The sequence below is a fragment of the Chelonoidis abingdonii genome, chromosome 18 (genome assembly GCF_003597395.2).
Source record: "Chelonoidis abingdonii isolate Lonesome George chromosome 18, CheloAbing_2.0, whole genome shotgun sequence".
NCBI lineage: Eukaryota > Metazoa > Chordata > Testudines > Testudinidae > Chelonoidis > Chelonoidis abingdonii.
In genome coordinates this window covers 5,138,040-5,160,537 of record NC_133786.1, presented here as the reverse complement: position 1 = coordinate 5,160,537, position 22,498 = coordinate 5,138,040, and the positions used below count along the sequence as shown (strand labels likewise).

At 47.4% G+C, this 22,498-nt stretch overlaps 1 protein-coding gene across 2 annotated transcripts in view; it reads left to right on the top strand.

The window, feature by feature from the left end:
* Nucleotides 1-310: 310 nt before the first annotated feature.
* KIRREL3 (kirre like nephrin family adhesion molecule 3) overlaps nt 311-22,498 on the top strand; it is a 741,361-nt gene continuing 719,173 nt past the window's right edge. For both annotated transcript variants that reach the window (XM_032772016.2, XM_032772015.2), the window contains exon 1: nt 311-519. In XM_032772016.2, coding sequence (XP_032627907.1) covers nt 465-519 — 55 coding nt within the window. In that variant the 5' untranslated portion in view covers nt 311-464. The remainder of the gene's footprint in view (nt 520-22,498) is intronic.

The following is a 22,498-nucleotide window of genomic DNA, read 5'->3' as shown; positions in this document are numbered from 1 at the left end:
CACAGAGTTCCCTACTTCCATACAGCAGGAACGAAAATTATTAATCAACTTTGCTCCTGTAAAATCAGAAATGTTCTCCCGTGAAAAGACACGGAACCCGGCTGCCTGAGCTTGTGTCGGATGAAAGCAGCACATTCTTGAGAGGGAGGAGAGGAAGGACTAACCCGCCTTTTCATTTTTAACAAGTATTCCCTCTTTAATTATTACTCCCTCTCCAGCCTGTGTAGAAAAGATTTGCTCTGTCAGTCAAGTCCCTGACTGCTGTGGGAGGAGCTCCTGTAGAGGAGGCTGTGTAGCTGGGATGCTGAGGATGGAGCTGCAAGGAGCCAGACAAGCAGAGGCGGCTCAGAGCAACTCCATCGCAGCCGGCTGCTGAAACTGGAGAGAGGAAGAGAAGGATTGCAGGCGCCAGAGAAGCTGCAGCCCCAGATTTCTGCTCGCTCCCCGCCGGCGAACTCTAAGGAATGAAAGCTTTCCAGGCAGACCTGCTGCTCCTCTGTTTCTTGCTGCTCAGCCAAGGTAGGACACGGCGGTTCCTGAGTTTCAAAGTAGGGTGTGCGGGCAGGTCGGGGATGGTGGCAAGGCAGGGGAGCTGGCTCTCCTGTTGGGGAGATCAAGCCAGGTGAACCCCTGGGTTTGGCCAGGAGGATGCGATCATATTTGGGAAAGGGTCCTTCGCTGGCAAGTGCATTGTGGAGTTTTGCTGTCTCTCAAGGCAGCTCTCCTTAAAAAATGTTTAACATGCAAATTAGTTCTTTCTGCTCCAGCTACGTTAATTAGCTCATTTGTGTGTAAACACTGCTCTGAACTCCTCTCCCCCCGCCTTCTCCATTAGACCCCCAATGAGGGGTTTGTTTGTTTTGCAAGGTTTTTTAGCCTTGATTGGTCGTTTTGCCTTGTTTCGGTTGGGGGAGAGCGCCTTGCCTGGGGGAGCTGCAGTTGCAGCGTGTTTTGTGATGGAAAGAGGTGCGTCAGATGAGTGTGAGTCCCCATGGTTCGGGTAGGGGGGATTCGGCCATCCCTTTTGGCGGTATGTTTCCGAAGCCGGAGAGAGCCGGTCAGTCTAGAGGAATTTCCCACACAACTTTGATATTGAGCAGCCAGTCCCAGGCGTCGGGGTGGGAGTGTTATTTCAGAGCTGTGTTGCTGGGGCAAAGATGTTGTCAGTCACCTGTGGAATATGGAGGGTGTTGCTTAAAGAATTGAAGCTGCTTGTGCCCTCTCAGAATACTAATGCCAGGTGTTAGCTGTGTCACATGAAGGCATACATGCAGGACAGGGCATGGGGTAGTTAAAAGAAACCACCCACGAGTCCATCTGTTGATTAAATGAAGGTGAAACTTTTGGGGGGAGAGTGTAGCTTGTAACAGATGGCTGTTCCCGTCCCCCTCCCCCCGCCAACCCCTGGTTGGAGGCATGGCGCTCCACAGCAGCCTACTTGTTGCTTTCTCTTCTGAGCTGTGGGCCAGACCTGTTGCTGGGTGCCCCCTAACTCCCTGTTACCACTGATGGTGCTAAGGGGAGAGTCGTGTTTGCAATAGAAGGTGCTTCCTTCTGCTCAAAAGAAACCCACCATGTCTGCCATGTCAATTTTAGGCAGAACAAATCTGAGCTCTCCTTGTACACTGGGGCAGTGGCAGGTTCAGGTATATGAGCAATTTGGCAGCCTGGCTTTTCCTTGTAGTGTCTCTTCCAGGCCCCCTGAGCTTCTCCACTCCCTGCATGTCTAATGGCAGTTTGCTAGCAAAGCTGCAGAAGTTTGCCTTTCAGCTCCAGAAGGGCCTCGCTCCCCCCCTCCCCGGCATTGTTTTTAATTAGGACTTTTTAATGAGCCTTGCTGTTTGAAAGCTGCTGTGTAGGTCTGCGTCTTGGCTCTGCTGTGTGGTCTAGTTGATCGGCCTCTCTGCGGCGACCTGTTGGGAATGCGCCTCTGGTACCTTGCATATTTATGTTGGGTTACATGGCAGCACAGCTCACATCGCACACGGGCTGGTTCCTACTGTAAGAAGGATAAATTCATTGCCATGTAGCTGTTGCTTGCTGTGCCTGAGAAACGTGACAGTCAGCAGCCGGGCTGCTAGCCCACTGGTGTGTGTCTTGTTCTAGCCCCTCTCCAATCTGTCTGACTGCTGAGGAAGGGGCAGCACAGATTTAGGAGCTGAAGTGTATTTCCACGACACATTGGTGCTTCCCCCTACTTGAAATTCCCCATTCTGACTGCACGTCTGGGCTGGTAGTGCTTATGCACTCCTGAGCACAGTGCCATCGTGGTGCCATTGATTTCAATAGCACATGCACCCATGATCTTAAGAGTGCCACTTAGGTTGTTGGGTCATACAAGTGGCATGTTGACGGATGCAGATGATGTGCACCAATAGGGTAGTAATCTCTCATGCAGGAGGGAGCTCACAGGCGAATCCTACTTGCCTCACTCACACAGGTAGACCCAGTGAAGTCAGTGAGCCAGACCTACCCATGGTCTATGCAACTGCGAGTCCAGGGAAGTCAGTGGAGTTTTATTCACTTACACTAAGAGTGCATTTGGCCCACATGGAACTGTGTGAATAGCACACTTGGGACTCCTACTCCCTCAAGTCAGTAACAGCAGAATGGCAAGGATCATGTATGTATGATGCAAGAATCATGCATGGAACATTGAACTTAGGCATGGGCCTTCCATGAGAACCTCCAATAACTGATTCTTCTCCAGGTAAGGTCATTGGATTTCAGCCCAAGAATTTGTCCTAAGTTGACCCCATGCATCTTAGTGGCAGGTTGGTTTGCTGCTGTCTTTGGAAATGATGCTGAACAACATTGGGCTTCTGAGGATGACCATACGATGTGCTCTAACAGTGACCATACTTCCCATGGGTTCCACGTCCTGGGGGTTGAGTGCATTGCGTTGGGCTGATATAGATTCACATTATGGCTTGGCTGACCAGAGATCAATTTGACCTCCCCATGCTAGGATTTCACCGTGCAAAGTGTGTCTCTCCTTTAGGAGGTGAGCCTACTAACACACTTCTGCTTTCCTGTAGACCCTTTTAAAGTCTCTTAATGGAGTAATTTTGAGACTCACTCTACAAAGCCAGATTTCAAGCAGAGCTCCACATGTAAATATCCAGTATCTAATCCACTGGGGCCCCACCCCACCTATCCCCTTTCTGCATTGAGAGGTATTACAGAATAATGAAGGAGGATGATCTCTCCTGTAACTGATATCTATGCCTTTGGGTCAGAGCAAATGTCTCTTAAGGTCTGTAGAGAACAAATCTCCTTCCCGTGTTGTGTGTGGTTTTTTTTTTGTTGTTTTTTTGTTTTTTTTGTTTTTTTTTAATTCTCTGATTCCCCACCAAATCCCTGTCTTCTGGCTCTGAAAGTTCACAACTGCCAGTGTTTTGTGTGTAGAGTCTCTTTGGATTGTTTTTGTGTGGTGGCTGGTTGGTTGGTTGGTTGTTTTTTCCTGGTGTTGCTGTTATTCGTAAGTCCTCAGTATCATAGTGCCTGGTGGAAACCAGGATGAAATCACTGTGAAATTTACCTCCTGCTGGGGGGAGATGTGTTATGCCCTTTGTTGTCATCCACAAACATGAAACTCACTTCATTTTTTCTTTGTATAATGTCCAATTATCTTCCCGCTTCACCCAAAAGAGCTGAGGTTGGAAGAAACAAATAACAACATGGAAGCCCCTTGCCATATGTCGGATCCTTCACAGCCAGATCCCAAACATGCTCTGCACTCGAGTAGAATTTCATAATGAGAGACCATGAATATTCTGTGTTAAATCCATCTAGGGTGGGTCCCATGAATCGTGGCCTGGTGCAACAAAACAACAAAAAACAGGTGGAGGTCTGCAACTTAGCTTTAAGACAAGGCTTGGGTTGGGTTGTGTGGTTTCCTAGAGCCAGGCACCAGCTCAGTCATGGTAGAGGAGCATTTATAAATGCAAGGGAACCAGCAGTGTGAGCCCTACAATCTTGTTATGATCTAACCAACTTCCAAGGAGAGGATATGGCAAATCACGCCAACCTCCCTGGACACCAGTCTAGGCCCTGGCATGGGAGTGCTCCTTAGCCACCCTTCTCATTGTTGCCTTGGTTTCCCCACCTCTTGGCTTAGTACCTCTTTTGACGTCATCCCTGTCCACCTGGAACAGATGTCTACTTCTCTTCCTTCTTTCAGGTGCCTCCATAATCCATGCCCCAACAGGAAACTTTCCTCTGCAGTAGTGATCTGGCATAGGTGCCACTTCGTTGGAACTGTTGTGCCAGTGTCTTGCATCTGTGTTACTGTAAGCTCTGTGGGGCATGTCCTTTGGCTGCGTTCTGATCTCAGTTACCCTGGTGTAAATCTAGAGTAACTAGACAGATGCCAATGAAATGTCTATCTGGCTGTTTTCAGATCAGAAAATAGCCCTTGCCTTCAAGAGTCTGAAGTGCCCTATTTGCCTATGGATCTCTGGCTATCTGCTATTGGGATGGTAAACTCCAGGCACTGTACAGAGCTTTTCTCCCTCTGCCCTGCTTTGAAGAGATTGCAGTCCTTGCAAAGGACTCTTTAAAATCAAACAAGGACCCTTTATTTGCAGTGTGTGAACATTACCATGACTGGTCGTCAGACCACAGGTGACAAGGGCAATGAATTTGTGAGGTTAAGCTGAGAAGGGAAATCAAGCCAAATCCAGGTACAGCAAAGGGCTGGGAATACCCAGTTGAGGCACTTACCCAATCCTCTGCCTGTAATGCTATGATGGAAGAGAACAGGGTTGATGGGTGATGGTGAATGGACCAGAAGCTTGCAGAATGGTGCTGATACAAAAGAAAGGTGAACCTTCGGGGTTGTATAAATAGATTTACATGTAAGGCTGGTGAGTTAACCATTCCCCTCTGTATATTGGTTTTTTTTGCGGGGGACACATCTGGGGTGGAGCATGCAGCATGAACCTTGATGCCACAAACTGGAGAGGATCCAGAGAAGGAGCCTTTGCTGAAAAGTTCCAAAAACACAAGTTCTGGACTCCATCCATAGTCTTCTTGCCCTGCAGGGAGTTGGGAAAGCCTTTATAGGGGGGCTTGCTGGTATGTTCGGTGGTATTCCCCATGCAAGGTAAGTAATTTCCATTCTCCAGAGATGTTTATGGAGAAGTAAACAGAAATGAGTGCATCAGGTTTTGGAGAATGAGGTGACCTCATAGGCTGTAACCAGTGCTAAATGAGGAGGGGATGATTTTTCAGTCATTAACAGTGCTACAAGAAGTAACTGCTTATAATGACAGAGGATGGGAAATCCTGCTGTTAAGGTACTTGCCCTGGGAACGCAAGGCAAGACTAGATTGGGGGGAAACTAGAATCAGTTCCATGTTAGAGATGGAAAAGGGCTCCTGGGTCATCCAAGGTGCTAGTGAAGCATCATTGCTCTCCTGCGCTTTGTCCAGGCCGCTTGTACCTGATTCTGATGATTGGGTTTGTACAAACAAATGGGTAGGTGGTAGAAATCCATTGGTAGGGCCTGCAGTGAGATTTAGTAGAGGACCAAAGATGCCTTTTTAAAGTTAGATCTCTTCCACCAGCTGCATTCAGTCATAAAAAGGGGTCACTGGCCTTTCATTGAGACCCTCATTACTTTCACAGAGCAAGGGAATTCCAAGTAATGGCTCGTGTCTTGAGGCGAATGCTGCATCTGTAACTGGTCTCCCTGTGGTAAGGTTATGTGGAGGTCTCAGGGCAGGGTACAGTGCAGAATACATCTTACATGGTGCAGTCCATCTCAGGCAGGTGTCATTACTTTTGTCTCTTGTTTCCTGGATGTTTAAAGGGACATCCATCAGATAAAAAAATATAGATAGAAAATTCTGACCTGTGGTACTAACACCTGAAAGCAGTAGCTCCCAATCTTTTCCCATATTGCAGTATAAAATGTGTTCTGGGTTTTTCTCTCCCCTGTAAAGTGGGGAGGAGTTTGCTTGGGACTCTGAAACCTGCCCACAACCCCCAGGTGGAGAACCCATGTTGTACATTATTGAATCACAAATATTTTTTTTAATATCCATTATGCTTTTCATCATTGATGGCTCAGGTTTCCTTGTTTGTCTCTACTTGTACAAATAGAAAACAGATTAGTCAGTTTTACTTTTTGTTTTATTGTCTCTTACATTTGGCTTCTTGTGCGCTTACCTGATGCTGCAGTGTTTGGGTTGTAAAGACTGCGGAGGATCGGCTATGAGATCATCTCTATTTGATGTAGACTTTACCAGACCTACACTGTTTCCAGTTTGATCCAACAGTGTCCATTTAAAGATGATCAGCAAACTGACATTACCAACCCCAAAAGCAGAGGAGGGAGAGTGTTCTAAAGAGTTTCTAGTTCCATAGTTACATGAGGGATGGATCTGCCTCTTACTGTACAGCATTAGTCAAAATTTAAAACATGCTTTCCATACACCATTTAGCAGTTGATTGTGCGCTTGCTGGCTCTCTTTAAATGTCACGTTATTAGTAGGAGGTAGAAGATTCATATAGTTAGATTCAGCCACCAGCTGTAGGATAAGATCTCATCTTAATTTGTTCATTCAGCACCCCCGCATAAGAAGAAAACTACAGCAGTAACCCCAAAGCCTGCTGTAGCTGTAGAATATCATAGGACTTGCTTTTAAAAGGGCATTCACATAACTGCCATTCATTAAAAGTAATGTGACCCAATCATGTCTTCAGCTGAGAATAATAGATGCCTCGGTGTATGGAGTAACTGAGCGCAGTGTTCAGTGGAGTATGCTCACACAATGGATAATTAACCTCTGCGTGCAAGGAAAACTTTGTGGGGTTGGGTTTGTTGCAGTAGTTTTCTATACAGGAAAGGGAAGATTCGTCCCTTGTATCACTGCATTGAAGTCAGTGGAACTACACTAGGGATTGATTTGGCCTGATGCCTTAGCGGCTGAAAATTCCACCTATTGTGCAGGATGAATTCCATTGAATAACGCTGTGTTCCTGTGTGAGGATATACAAATATCCTGCAGGAATGGCGTGTTTAGGGTCTGGAATTCATACAGCAAGGCATGAGAGATCTTAAGAACTACAGTCTAAAAATACAGACTAAAAAATTCTTTCGTAACTGATGGCCTTTCTCCTGGGTACTCTCAGGTGGGAGGGGATCAAAGCTTTGTGCCATGAACCCAAGATGATGATCCTTCCCTGAAGAAGGAAGTGATCGTGAACTGGTGAAAAGTTGCAAGGCTCTTCCGTCCATCCCTGCTGCTCTGGGCACATACCCTTCCATTTTCGTCATTAACTCAACATTGCTCAACTCCTGAAAAGAGATCAGAAGTGAAGGGCCTGGATTCTTTCCATTTCTTTTTTTCCTCTCCAGTGGTATAAATGAGTATTCAGGCGGTATACTGCCAGGAGTCAGTAAATGTCAATATTGGATAAGTGTTTCCTTTATATCACTGCAATTTAGCATAAGCTGCTTGGAAACAAATGTCTCCCATAAGCATGCGATGTTTCCGTAAGTACACAGTCAACAGTACTATGAGGATTAAATAAATGTCAGCACCGCTTGTATACTCAGTAACAAGTTAAGACAGCTGAACTCGCATAATGGCCTGCCTGGGTATCACAGTGATGGGTTTACTTTGCTACTCATGGTTTCCTGCAGCAAGAGGGCAGCTGGAAGTAGCCATTTTTGGGGAGTGGGGGGAGCCACCCTGCTTTTCAGAAGGGTGCAGCACAAAGTGATGGGGACTCAAAATTGGGGTAGGAGGCTGATCACTCACCGGTCTGGCAAGCCATAAGTCATTTCAGGAGGTGGCCAAAGAAAAGCCATTTTCACAGCAAAATCCAGCTGCTTCTCTTCCCACCCCCCGTTGCCCCAAATTGCCAAGTGGGTGAAACTCAAGGATTTGGTCTTTCCCCTGTGGGAATATTCTTGACATACACACTCAGTTCTCCACCAGCAAGGACAAAGCTTTCACCCTGGTCATAAATATGCTGCCAAAATGCTGCCCCTTGGGATGTTCCTGTCCCCTGCTTAGCTGAGAGGGGTTAAGAGTTGGTGTGACCTGCACTGGCCTAAAATATGGCCAGTGGGTGCTGTCTCTTTGTAGGTGGTGCTACAATCTGATCCACTCCAGCCTTGTCTTGCTAGCTGGGCTGTGGCTAGTGACTTCACCACAGGCTGGCTGGTGGATTTTAAATATAGTCTTCCAAGGAGGATGGGCTGAGGCCTGTAGCATGATCATTAACACAACAGATGTCACCGGAGCAAGATATTGTTCAAATAGGAGACCAGATGAAAAGCCCATTGCGCTGTGAACACTGTGATGTACAAGGCTCGCAGGGTGCTAGCCTGCACCAGGACCTGCCGATGAACTCGAGTGAGCAATTCCTGTTCTTTACCAGGTCCAAGTGAATGAGGCTTGGGCAGCCCTTATTTCTGGATAACAGTGTGCAAGACAGGAGTGGCCTTTGGGCACCTTGGGGGTTGCCTTTACAGCCCCCTATTGTAAGGAGCTATTTCCTTACCTTAGGGGTTGGATTACATTCACTGCATGGGAGGATGGCTGTGGGTTGAGGGGAGGGGAGGTACAAAGAGCTAGGCTGTTTCGAGAGAGTCGGATTCCTTTAGGCACATGGCTGTCCTGCTTTTGGGCTGCAGAGAAAGGGTAGGAGAGGATAAAAATGCATTGGCGAGAGCATTTGAGCAGATACCTCTAAGGGGAGGCAATAAGGGAGGAAAAGGCATGGAGTGAAGGACCAAAGGAAGGGTTGCTGTTCAGGAGATTCCAGGTTCCTCTAAAGATGCAGCTGTGTAGCACCTAGGAAACTACAGTGCAAATGGAGACCAAAGCTATAGTGAGAGTGGGGGAGCAGGTGGCCTGACTGATGTGGAGTGATCTGGTACAAGGAGAGCAGGAGTTAAGAGGTCAGAGAGCAGATGTCCTTAGATGCAGGCAAGAGGGACGGCTGAGAAGGTTCTGAACCAGTGATGATTGCTTTGGGCCGGAGTCAGCTGCCCCTGCTGCTCTTATGAGTGGCCAGGTGGCAAACATCTCGGAGGCTTCCTGTTTTCAATGAAAGCCCATTTGCTGCTGTCCTCTTAACGTGGTGATTTGGCAGTTGCTGCTGATAGTGCCATGCTGGGTCAGTGGAGGAGCAGAGGAACTGAAGGGAGCAGCCCAGAGGTCCTTGAAATCTAGCATCCTGATTCTTCAGAGGAAGGTGTGACACATGTGGGGCCTGCCCCCTTGGCCTTCCAGACTTATGGCTTGTAGTACAAAGTCTGATAATCCTGTATTAGCTTTATTAGTTACAACCTTTCATTAATGGATGTATATCCTCCTGAGGCTTTGCCTAGGACACCAGAACTTTTGGGGGATCCCTATTTTTCAGCATTGTAAATCAGGAGTCACGCCACCAAATCCAGTTGTGATGTGAAAATGATTCATAGAGATCTGAATCAAGTTGCTTGCTGATTTGTGTTGAACATGTATTTGGCTGGCAGAGTCTGATCTATACAACCAAAAATGTGGCTCTGGATCCAGGCTCCCCAAAAGCAGCTGAGATGTAGGGCTTTCCCCTGGCTTATCTCTGCTGTTGTGCAACTTGAATAAGATGGGCCTGCTGTGGTAAAGTGTACGTACAAATAGATGCTGGAAGGGAGACTGTATCCCTGAGCTGGCTTCAGCTGCTTGAATAGAAGCTTCTCTATACCTAGCAGGTGTGACTAGGAGATCCCATGTGTGTCTCCTTTGAGAAGGAGGTTCTAAAACTAGGCCAATAAATTTAAGATGACATTTGACAGACACCCAGAGCCCAACCCCTACTCCCAGGTTGCCCATGTAGGAAGAACCCATCACAGCTCCTTGCTGCTCCTCACTTTGCATCTCCATCAGTCACCCACCAATGTCACCGGCCGATGCGTCTTGGTCAGTATGTGGCAGGTCGTGTGTCATCTGTGAGCTGGGGAAAAATCACAGAGCAAGGTGTGGGATTGGTCTTGACATCTTTGCATTCCCGAAGTTGCAAAACCAATTCTCTCTCTCTCTCTAACTGGACAGGAGCTGCCTGCAGTCTTCACTTTGCCTGCATCCTCCCTGCAGCACAGAAATAGCTACAGACAAAATCCACAGAAGTCAGATGAGAAAGCCCTGTCAGCATAGCTAACCCACCTCTGGGGTTGTTCCCCTGCAGTCTAGTGACTGTCCTCTCCAGTCCTAGCTGACTCCAGCAGTGTATCCTGATTGGGGTCCCATCAGTCACTATCGGGGCATTTGCTGCCAAATCAAACAATGAAAGATTCTGTCTAACTTATAATCTTATTTCGCTGAGCTAATGCTTTTGCAATGCTAAGAAAAGAGCCTGTGGACTTTGGGAGGAGGGTTTAAAAATTAAAACCACAGACAGGGGCGTGTGTGGAGGTAAAAATACCCAGGTATTTTGAATATTAAACCAGGTCATCTGTCAGAGGCTGAGAGCCGCAGCTCCTCCTCACTTTTAAATTCAGCCTGGTGGTGGCAGCAGCAGCACTTGCATGGAGGAGAGCCATGCTGCCGGTACAGGGCTCCCTGGGAGAGGCAGGAGCAGACTCACTGTGGTCCCTTTGGGCTCACAGCCGGCTTGTTGGGGTTTCGACTGTCTTGGAAGGCTGAGGACAGAGCTAGAGGCTTGCAGCGGGGGGGGGGGGGGGGATGTTGGTGCTTAACCCCATGTGCAGCTCTGTGCTGTAGAGAGAGGTGATCTTAGGCTATTGGGGAGCAGAGAATCTGAGCTCCCACATGTTTATAAGGGAGCTGCTGTATGCTGGCAAATCATATGAAAGTTGTATGCAGGATACGTATGGCTAGATTCCCCTCCCTGAGTCAAGGTCAGCAAGGTCCAGTGCTGCTACCAATGGAGAGGTGGGGAGGGGTAGACTCCAGTCCAACCCCTACTGGTGGAGCAACGGGGAAGCAAGATCTGGCTGGGTCGGGGGTTGCCGCGCAGATGAGTCGTAGCCTTGCTAAATGAGAGCTGGGGAAGGTGGGGGAACACAGTCCATGCTGTTCCTAGACTACCAGTTCCTGGTGACTAGTGATGAATGTGCCTGGGTCTCCTGGTGAAGGGGAGGGAGGTAGAGAGCAAGCAGCATATGTCGGAGGGGAGCACAGTAACCTTCAGCAGCTCACACAACAAGCCCTGGGTTGTTGTTTTTCTTCCTCCTTCATGTGCTAATCCCAGAGTGTGATTTAATGCTTTTCTGCCCCGCTCCTGGCTGTGTCTTTAATAAGTTGGGAGCAGTCAGTCCAGTCCTTTCTCTTCCCACCCCCCACTTTACGTGTTGAAGAAGCAGAACAAACAGATGCTAAAATTAGGCTCTGTTGTTCACAGCACTTTGTCCTCCTGATCACAAAGTCTGTCGCTGCCTGGGCGTGCTTTGGTCTGTGCGCAGGGAGAGTTTGGGGAATAATAAAGCAGTGGGTGTGTCTGAAATTAGCACATTAAATTTTGATCTGAGATGTCTGCTTCCTTTTGGGAGATTAGGTGCTTTTGGTGACTTTCTTCGGGGAGGAGGGGGTGGAGGGAGCACCGTTCCTTTATATTTAATATTGTTCATATGAAAAGTGCCAGACAGCCTTAAAGGTGGTATTCCTTGATCTACAATCAGGGAATTGGCTTCCCCTGCCATTGTGCCTTAGAGGGGACCTATGAGGAAATGCTCTCTACAATGGAGAAGGGAAACCGTCTTCATGGCTCACACTGTCCTCGGACCCTTTTTCTACAGACGTTCATGTTACATGTTGCCAATCCAGTGACTTCAAATGCTGATAGTGCAAACAGTTAAACAGGAGCATAAGTCTTTGCAGGATTGGGGCCTTAGCCTCTTTGAAGAAATGACCCCCCAAAGGGGACTAATCAATATGGTAGATACATACATGCCTTCCCTTGTAGGCTCAACTTGTGCAGAGGCCTGGTGCCCCTGTTGCAATGCACAGGGACAAATTTCAACCCAGCTGGTCATCAGTGATCAATCTGTCATGCCTTGCACTGCAAATACAGAATGTGAATCTCTAACAAGAATACATCAATGGCTGGGGCTGCAGCAGTGGATCCCTCGAAGGATGTACGTTCCTCTTCCCTTAGAGAGATGTTGAGCTGTTATTGGCAGATCTGTGTCAGGGTTGTAGATATTCTGCGTTCCTGGGAGGAAGCTTTCCCGGAGATCAGAAACATCCTTTCTGTCACTGCTCTGATAGTAAAAATGTCATGAGATGCCATAGTTCTGTGATGATTAACTCTAGGCTGGATGCAAGGTGGGGGCGGGTTATGTTAACCTGCATGCTTTTTCCTCTTATTTGAGCATCTATCTTCCATGCCAGAAATTGTGTCTGCAGATTCCTGTCTCTTTCTGGTCATGCTTAAAATGATAACATTGGCTTAAGATATACACTTATGATAAACTGGGAAACATGGCGTCCTTTGAAATCTTCAAAGCCCTGTTCGATCAAATCGGTCAGCTAGAAAGGAAAATAGCTAGGCGTTCAGGTCTTGGTGTTTAAGACATACAATTCTTCCGAAACATCTTCCCTTTTTAATTCACCATCTTCCCCTATTTCAGCAGGAGACTCGGACCATAACAAGGTGGGAGGCACTTGCTACATTTCTCTATCTCTTTGCCGTATCTCTGTACCATTTTTGACCTCCCAAATGCTCATGCTTTGGGGTTCCCTCTCTCCCCATAATGGAAAATCTCACCCAAACAAAAAGAATTGGAAAAGGGGAAAAAACAAGATAAACTTATACTATGCATAGGAAGAATGTGAGTCTGCATACATCTACCAAATAGCTGGACACCTTTCTTCTTGCCTTTGCAATGGAGATCACAGCAGCCTTTCAGCTGGGAAATGGATTTCCACAGGCAACTTATTCATCCCTGTGGCTTGAGTTTTTCTAAGCTCGTTGGAAACTTCCCAAAATGGAAATAAGGCCAAATCCCATTGTACAGTGACCTTGGACAAGTCACTTCTGACCATACCTGATGGGAAAAATGAATTTCCTTCCAGGGGAAATATTTTGATGTGGAAACCCCACTATATGGAGATATACCTATCTCATAGATCTGGAAGGGACCCTGAAAGGTCATTGAGTTCAACCCCCTGCCTTCACTAGCAGGACCAAGTACTGATTTTGCCCCTGATCCCTAAGTGGCCCCCTCAAGGATTGAACTCACAACCTTGGGTTTAGTAGGCTAGTGCTCAAACCACTGAGCTATCCCTTTCCCCAAACCCTGTTTCATTCTGACTTTGTAACCTTCACGTTTCTCTATTGTAGAGATTGTCATATGTGCAATACAGCATCATATTACAATTAATTGACTAATGTGCATTGTTGCCCTCTAGTGGATGGAACTGGAGCTGATAAACTGTGTCATACACTCTACTCTGCTAACTAAAGTAGATTCTCCTTAGTTCAAGAGCTAAGATGAGCTCTATCTTTGCTGCTGCTATGAACTTTTAAATAGCCATGGTCTGCAGCGTAGAGATGATCATAATGCTTATAGCAGGCCACAGGTTTATTACAATATAATAATTCTGCAGCTTTATCAGTTGGATTCTGTAACTGTTCTAGAGTTCTGTAAATTATCTTGCCATTGATCCAATACCATAAGGCTTTATTCTTTGACAGTTTATTTCTTTCAGTTTGTATATGGTTTTCTTTCTCGCATGCATCGTAAGAGAAAGAAATCGGGCATCTGTCTCTCCCATTTGCTTTTCTCTAAAAGAACCCTTAATCCACTCATAAGTATTAGAAAATTCAAAAGATTAAAAAGGTGCCAGTGACATTCATCTGGCCCCAGTGCATTGAGCAGGTAAAGAAAGGCCCTGAGAGGCAATTGACTAGATTGATGGGCAGTAATGTGCTTAATAGTAATTTTTGTCCTGTGTTTTTAATAAAGTGATTGATGATGAATATGGGCCGGAGTCCCCGTGTAGAGGCTAAGAAATGCAGTTAAACACGGAGGCTTCTTAACTTAATGAGGCCATGCAATAAAAATGAGGCATAATGAACAAAATATAATAGTATCATTACAGTTATGACTTCACTGCGTTGGCGGAAGGCTGAGCAGGCAGCAAGTGAGCATGCTGGGGAGAGAGCTCACCAAGAGGAGTGACATTGGTGCCTGAGGGGGATTTCTTCTAGGGCACAGCTGGGAAGATTCCCTGGCAAGGCAAATCTGCAAGTACACTTTATCACTGAATGGCCCGGGAAAGGTGGCCCAGCAATTAGGGCACTTGTCTGGTGCTCTGGAGGCCTGGATTGAATTCCTTGCTTTGCCACAGTTTTCCTGTGTGACCTTGGGCAAGTTCCTTAGCCCAGGGGTGAGCAAACTTTTTGGCCCAAGGGTCATATCTCGGAATAGAAATTGTATGGTGGGCGGGAAGGGGAGAGGGCTCTGGCTGGGAGTGCAGGCTCTGGGGTGAGGCTGGGGATGAGAGGTTTGGAGTGCATGAGGGTGTTCCGGGCTGTGATTGAGGGGTTTGGAGGGTGGGAGGGGGATCAGGGCAGGGGTTTGGGGCATGGAGAGAGACTCGGGTGCAGGCTCCAGGCGGCGCTTACCTCAAGCAGCTCCCGGAAGCAGCGACAGGTCCTGTTGAGCCCTTCTCCGGCTCCTACGAAGAGGCGCGGCCAGGTGTCTCTGCATGCTGCCCTGTCTGCAAGCACCGCCCCTTCAGCTCCCATTGGAGCACTGGAGGGGCCACTGGAGCACGTAGGAGACGGCGTGGGGCCATGCTGCGGCTTCTGGGAGCCATGTGGCGCGACCTCAGACCCTGCGCCCCAGCTGGAGCATTGGAGTGGGGCAAGCCTCAGACCCTGCTCCCCAGTGGGAGCTTGAGGGCTGACTTAAAATGGTTGGTGGGCCGGATCCAGCCCATGGGCCATAGTTTGCCCACCCCTGCCTTAGCCACTTTGTATTTCACTTCCGTGTCTGTACAACGGGTCCTACCTCAGAGGTGTATGAGGAGGCATGTATTAAAGATTGTGAGATGCTCAGATTTTGCAATAACGAGGGACCTTATCAGTACCTAAGAGAGATGGTATGCAGGGGAGATGTGTAAGGAGAATACATCTGCAGGGCATATAAGGGATGTCCAAACATTCGCTTGCTTGGAGTGGGTCAGTGGTGGGATAGGAGACAAGTAGTAGTAGGTCACAGTGGCTAAGAAATCCTCATACTTAAGAACTTGTCAGGGGCTGAGGTGGATTAGCAGTTGCAGAACAGTTCTGTACCAGTATCTCTTAAATACTGTTAGTTAAACTTCAGTGGCTCCTAATCTAATAATGAAAGGAAGCGAAACAAGCGCTCTGAGTGAGGCACGCCCCTTGCAGGAAGCACTCGTTGAAAGCAGATATTCACTTAAAATGAAAATGAATACAATAAAGGATGGCTGGAGAATTTCACACACCCAGCAATAGACACAGTGCCTCTCAGATGTGCTCCGAGCATTTCGCAGACGCATGGGCCCAGCCGTTCAAGTGTTCTGTGCCCATGGTTCTGGTCAGGTTGTTGATACAGCCCAGCATTCAGCACACAGAGCCTTTCGGAGGAGCTGGCCTCTTGATTTTGGATCTAACTGGGAAGTGCCAGATTGTAGCTACTGAGCTCTCACAGAGATTTGTCTGCAGATCTCTTGATCTGAGAGGGAGGCAAGTCTTACCTCCACTGTAGAAGTAGGGAAGTTGAGGCACGGGTGCCTCGAGGACTGGCGGGGAGTTGGTCGCAAAATTGAGAAGAGACCCCTGGGGTCCTGACAAGAGCTGTCAGGCTGACAGAGAGCTAGAGCTCAGACCCCAGACCATGAATCTCTGTGCTGGTAACTTGAGCCTAGGCCTTATGCTGTGGAGCCTCCTCCAACCTGAGTTGACACTGTTCCCTTGCACTGCTTCCATTATCTCTTCTCCAGGCCGTGTGTGTGTGTGTGTGTGTGTGTGTGTGTGAAGTTGCCTGTTCCATTTCAGCGCCTTATGGGACCGGGGCACCTCCCTACACCGCTTGTGGTTTGGAGGGAGAAGCGGGGCATTGCTTAGTGGCTGCCTACCCCATGGGCTCTCGGGACGGTCCTAGCTCTAATGCATACTATAGTCTTCTTCCTAGCTCTTGCTGTGATGTGGGTCTGTACTAGGGTCAGGTGCTTCCTTTTTCCCCTCAAAGAGCCCCTTCTGGATTGAGGGAGGCAGTAACACTTGCCAGCCACTGAGGATGAAGAGGAGGGTACAGGGGGCCCGAACAGCAGTGGATGGGGGGCATTGTGAAGATCTTCCAAATGTGAGGGGGAGGAAGGCTGTTGGGAGATGCAGGTTGTAGAGCAAGGGCATCTCTTGGAGTCCAGACTGAGACCTCAAACCTGCAGAGTCTGGCTAAATAGCCATAAGGCTATTGGTGTGACCTCTGCCCCATCTCTCACCACTCACTCACCCTCCCCCGCCCCCAAAAGCAGTTTACTTGGCCTATGCAGAGTCATCCTGTATCCATCCCGACTATATCAAGCTGTCCTTCCCCAGGAGCTGTCAGTGCCAGGCCGTCAGATCCCCTCTCCCCACTCCCAGCAGCATCCTGCAGGAGGTAACAGCCCCTTCAAGGCAGTTTGTAGCAAAAGCTCACTGCTGTGCGACTGGCATCCAATAAAGGTTATGCTGTTGATGCATTCAAACAAAAGCCCTTGGTACCGTCATCCTCGACTGGAAGCAATCCGATCCTAATCCCATTATGCAGAGCTCCCGTTTGTTTCTTCCTATGGGGACATTTGTATACATTTGCATTTTACTGTCTGATCATATGCATAGAATTCAAATTGAAATTGGGGGCTTGAGTAGATTTGAATATTTACGAGGTATGCTTTTTATTTATTTATTTCAAATCTTCCCAGGCTGGCAGTGATGCCCTGGAAAGAAGCACATGTCTTCCAATGGTGAATGTGGGTTCTCGGTCACCCACGTGACTGATACACTGTGGATGTGAGTCTGTTAGAGCCCCAGTTTGGGAGCCTGGGCTCTTTAGGTCACACTGTAGCACCTTATGCTATTAGCTCTGGAAGTTACTGGTTCAGTCCCCAGTGTGCTGACCAAGATGGTGGCCCTTGCATGCTTTCTCCCTCTGCTGCACATTGTAAACTTCAATGTGGGAGGAGCATGCTGGGGTCAGGTTGGGCTGGGGACAGATCTGGGAAGTTCCCTTCCTTCCCACTCCCTTGATAGAAGAAAAATTGTTTCATAAAGAATATGGAGATGAGTCTAGGCTGCAGAAGAAAACTAGATCCAAGTTCGGGCCTACGGATTCAGGTTTTCAATCTATCCCATGATAGTGATGGAGTTGGCAGTGAAATTCTGACCCAGATCCATATTTGGATTCTGAAAAACATGTTACTTGTCTGAACATTTCCTTGCACCATGCTGTGACTGTGCAAGGGGTAATGTCAATTTAGCTGAAGTCAATTTGTTACTGTCTTGAGCCACTTGAGTCTGAAATAAGACTGTCCACTTATGAAATAGCCAAACCACCTTCAATTCAAATCTTTTTGTTACTTTGGTGCAAGCTGATGTCCACGTGGTACCTGCTCAGCCTCTATTAGCTTGTTCCTCTTTCTACAGATGTATTATATGCCATGTTTCAGCTGGAGCCCAGTGGCCATTATTTCCAGTGGCTACCTTCTAATGACCCGCTGGGAAGTCTTGAACCTGGGCCTTGATATTCCATACACCTTGACTTCCATTTGCTTCAGTGGGAGTTCTGTGAGTTCTGCCATGGCAGAGATGGGCTCCGTATTTATGCCATTGTGGTACATCTCTAGACAGGTGTCTTGTTTTTCCCTCTACTGTTGGCTGGGAAAGAAGTGAAACTTCCATAGCCAGTGTCCTAAAAATTGTATGTATTTAAACCTTAGGTTGAGAAGAGTGGCTGGAGACCAGGTCCTGTTGAGTGCTGGTTCTTGGAAGTCATCTCTTTTGTTATCGAGAGAGAGAATAATGCATCAAATTCCAGCTGCCCAATGCAGGAGTCTGTGTGTGTGCATGTCCCGATGCATTGCACACATTTGAGACGTGGCTAGCTTCCAGTCTTTCAATGCCAGTTTCCCCTGCCCTCCCCGCTTTTGCTGTGTCTGAGTTTGTCACTGGCACAGCTGAAGAGCAGCCCAGAAACAAAGGCATCCAAAATGGCAGCAGGAGGTGGAGCAGAACTCATTCCCCAGGAGAATGAGTTGCCATCGAATCAGTCCTGAATGCAGTTATTAGTTTTTTAAGAGCATTGTAAGTTGATAAGGGAGCTGTTTTGCTTTAACAGTTAATGTAATGTTGCTCAGGCTTATTATATGCACTAGTTTATATTTCAGTGTAGTCAAAGGTGACATAACTTTAATATTAAATTTAAAAACTGATTACTTGGGTTTTATCTATATGAAACCAAATTAATCTTGGCCTTTCTTGATCTCGTCTGTGTCTTTTTTCCTTTCCTTGTCAGAGACGCATGTGGTCTGTATTGCGCTAACAATGAAAGGAGAAGGAAAAATGTTTGCATGGTGATAAATAACTGTTGCAGACGCTGCTTTTATTCCAGAAAAAATTCTACTCTGCAGGCTTAACAATGGCATCAGTGGGAGTTTACTTTGTGTGAGATTCTCTGTGTCTGCTCCTGGAGCTGGGCTTTGTTGAATAATGTCCTGCTTTATCCTACCAAGAGAAATTGCGTTTTCTACTTCTGCTTTTCCCTCCACTGTTAGTGTCAGAAGCTTTTCATAACACTCACCAGCCTCACAACACCCAACATGCTCTTGCGTTAACAACTGCTTGCAGTACAAAATTGTTAGGCTGCACATGCTCATTATACATTTTGCACCATTCATTAACCTACACGTTCTTACATTCTTTTCCAGGAAGGATAATTTCATGGTTAAGGCACTGGACTAGGCACTGAAAGATCTGAGGTCTAGCCACAGCGCTGCCCCATCTCTTGCACAACCTTGGGCAAGGCAGTTAGGCTTGAGTTTTCAAAAGTGGCTGGTGATTTGGGGCAATTCAGATTTTGGGTGCCCTCTTCAAGGCATCTTAAATAAGCCAAATTTTCAGATGGTGGCTGCTTAGCACTCTTGGTAAATCAAGCCCCTTTATGGTGACTCAGGTGAGGCACTCAAAATCACTAGTCACTTTGAACTGACATGGTAATCTCTAGGCCTTGCTGTTTTATCTGTAAATGAGGAGGATAGTTTTCTCCAACCTCTAGTCTATCCTGTTGATGCTGATTGTTAATTGGGAGCAAAGGTTGTCACTCAGTGTTTGTACAGCACCCAGCAGAATGGGTTCCCAGTTGCAAATGAGGATTTGAGATAAAGAAAAACCATCACAGGTGCATATGTGGGGGGTGGAGAAGGGATACCTGGCAGTCAATGCTGTATTGTCCTTGTGCTCTACACAGTTGTAATGAGATTTATGTACACCACACAACCAGCATGTTGGCTGCACCTGACCAGCATGGCAAAGCTCCTGAGCATCACTGTGCTATGCTCTTGAACAGCAAGCAAATGTCCGGGGCTTACACAGGTGAGTGGCTTCAGCTCAACAAACCTCCTGGCTCATGCAGCTGCAGAGTGAGGCTTAATTACTGTAATTATGTCCAGACTGGGGAGGTGAACAAACCAACCATCACTGCAGAGGCTGTATGGGGATAGCTGTGCTTGTTTGCGTAGCAGCAGAGCTCTGTAAATGCTTATGTGCCTGCATTCCTTCGGGGCTCAAACTGTTTATCTTTGCTGCACTCTGCAGGGGTGTTTGCCTGAGGGGAGGCTAAATTGCCTTTGCAACATAGTAAAGGGACGTGTTCTCCTAGGCCAGCACCTGAGGTGTTTCTCTTTTAGGCCTGGTCTACACAGGGCGGAGGGGTTGATGTAAGATATGCAACTTTAGCTACGGGAATAGCGTAAGTGAAGTTGACGTATCTTATTTTGACTTACCTCCCGTCCTCACAGCACGGGATCAACGGCTGCCGCTCCCCCGTTGACTCCGCTTCCACTGCTCGCCCTGGTGGAGTTCCGGAGTTGACGGGAGCGCGTTCAGGGATAGATACATCGCATCTAGACGAGACGCAATATATCCATCCCCGATAGATCGATCGCTACCTGCCGATCCGGCGGGTAGTCTGGACGTACCCTTAGTATCAAAGAAAAACTTGAGAGCCCAGTAGGTGGCAAAACCACACCCAGCATAGCTTGAAATGCAAACACTGGTGACTTCCTTCCTTTTATTTGGCTTTAAGAAGCTCAGTGAGCAGTGGCATGGCTTTAGCTGTTATGGGTCTAATGTAACCCCCTTTGTGCTTGGAAGAATCCCTGAAGTAAATTAGAAGATCAGAGGGTATTTTGTCTATATTATGAGTGATGGGTCTAAACCTTGGATTCACACAACTTTGCTGAAACTTGGATTCAAATCTGGTTCCATACTTGACCTCTGTGCAGCTAATGTTCTCCTGTTGGCCAAACTAAATATCTGTGCCTCTTACTAGCTTCCTTTACCAGAAGTTATGCACTAACTTCACAGTGTGCTATATTAAAGCATTATTAAATCACGTGTATTGTAACCACTTTTTTCCTTTATATTTGTGTCGTGTATTGGACAAAAATTCCAAAACTTCAGTGCTAATGGCCATGCTTTCAAAAATGCCCCCAAAACATCTGGCCACAGTTTTGCCCACCCTACATTTCTCTGCATGTAGCTTTCCACACCTGGCAATGCATATACACTGTATTACACATGTGCAAATGTGCTCGTTCAGAGTTTTTCAGATGGGTTTGTGGGTCCATGGGCCCCGCTGATCAGCTCCTCCCAGCGCCTCCTGCATGCCACAGAACAGCTGTTCCCTGGCATGAAGGAGGTGCTGGGAGGGAGGGGGAAGAATGGGGATGGAGTGTGCTCAGGGGAGGGGGCGGAATCATGTCTGGGGCCACCAGCCCTGCTAATCAACTTCTCCCCCTCTCTCCCAGTGCCTCCTGCACGCTGGGGAACAGAGCTATTCAGCAGCGCGCAGGAAGCACTGGGGGGGGGGGAGCGGGGGGGCATGCTCAGAAGAGGGTGAGAAAGAGGCATGGAAGAGGAGGGGCACGGGTGGAGAAGGGGTGGGGTGGGGCCTTGGGGGAAGGGGTGAAGTGGGGGCAGGGCTTGGGGCTGAGCAGGGTGCTTGGGGGTCCACAAATTTTTTTAAATCAAAATGGGGGGCCTCGGATTGCTAAAGTTTGAGAACTGCTGTGCTAGCTCAAAGGGTGGGAAACTGCATGTGTTTGCACAAATTTGTAAGTATTAGCCACCCCTGACAGCTGGCTAAACAGAGGGACAGGAGCGCCTTATGCAAGATGCCCTTGGGGTCCACGGGCTATGTCTAAGATTTCCAAAGGAGTTTGCACCTCCAGTTGAAATATTTTAAGGGTCTGCAAATTGAAAAAAGGCTGAAAACCATTGCTCTAGACAACACTGTCTCTTCCCTGTGCAGTGTTTGATGTTGGGAATGCAAATAGTCAAGTGTTCTGTGCTTACCCTCAAAAACAAAATGCAGACAGGCCTCTTTAGACACTGATGAGAGTGCAGGGCCATTAAAAAGTCACAAGTCTTGACACTGTGCAAGTGAACATCGAGCAGCAGCTGCATAAGCCCCATTTGTTTTACATTGTAGAGCTTAATGAGACAGCAATCACACGGCAATTGTCATATGTGAAAGCCGAGATGGCTACTTTGCGTCTAACTGAAGCATGAGCCATACACAGCACTGACACTAACTATTTGCAGAAGTTGAGACTGTGGTGGGACACCTGCTCCCAACTTTGCTGCTGTATGGGGTAATTCTCATACATCTGCAAACCACTGGGTCTAGTTGGGTGCAAGTCAGTATGCATCTTAGGATCTTAAATGGCCCCTATTGCCATAGTATCTGAGCACCTTGGTCTGTAATGTATTTATCCTAAACTCCCATGGAGGATAGGACACTGCTGTTATTCCCTCTTACAAATAGGGAAACTAAGGCACAGAGACTGACATTTGCCCACACTCACACAGGTAGTATGTGTCAGAGTAGGGACTTCAGCCCAGGTTTCTACTTAGCACCTAACCCATTGGATCAGTCAGGATATAACAGGCTGTATCTCCAGTGCACAGAACTTCTGTAAGCACCATGTTCTGTTGAGTTCTGTGAATACCTCCCTTAGCAGTTTGTATTCTGGATGGAAAAAGGTTATATAAAAGTACTCTTCCAACAAGTCTGCCGTACTCATCTACTACAGCCCTATGCCAGAATACCAAAAAAGGTAATGGTAATCCTTCTTTTTAAAACAAAAACAGTGATTACAAGACTACTCCTTGATGACTTGTGTGTGTTCTCATTTTCTAGGGAAACCACAGCAGTAAGGTCACCATATCTGCTCCTGTACAGATGGGTCTCCTCCTTTTTTTCTTTTTTTTTTTTTTTTCTTTCTGTGTAGGTAAAGGGGAG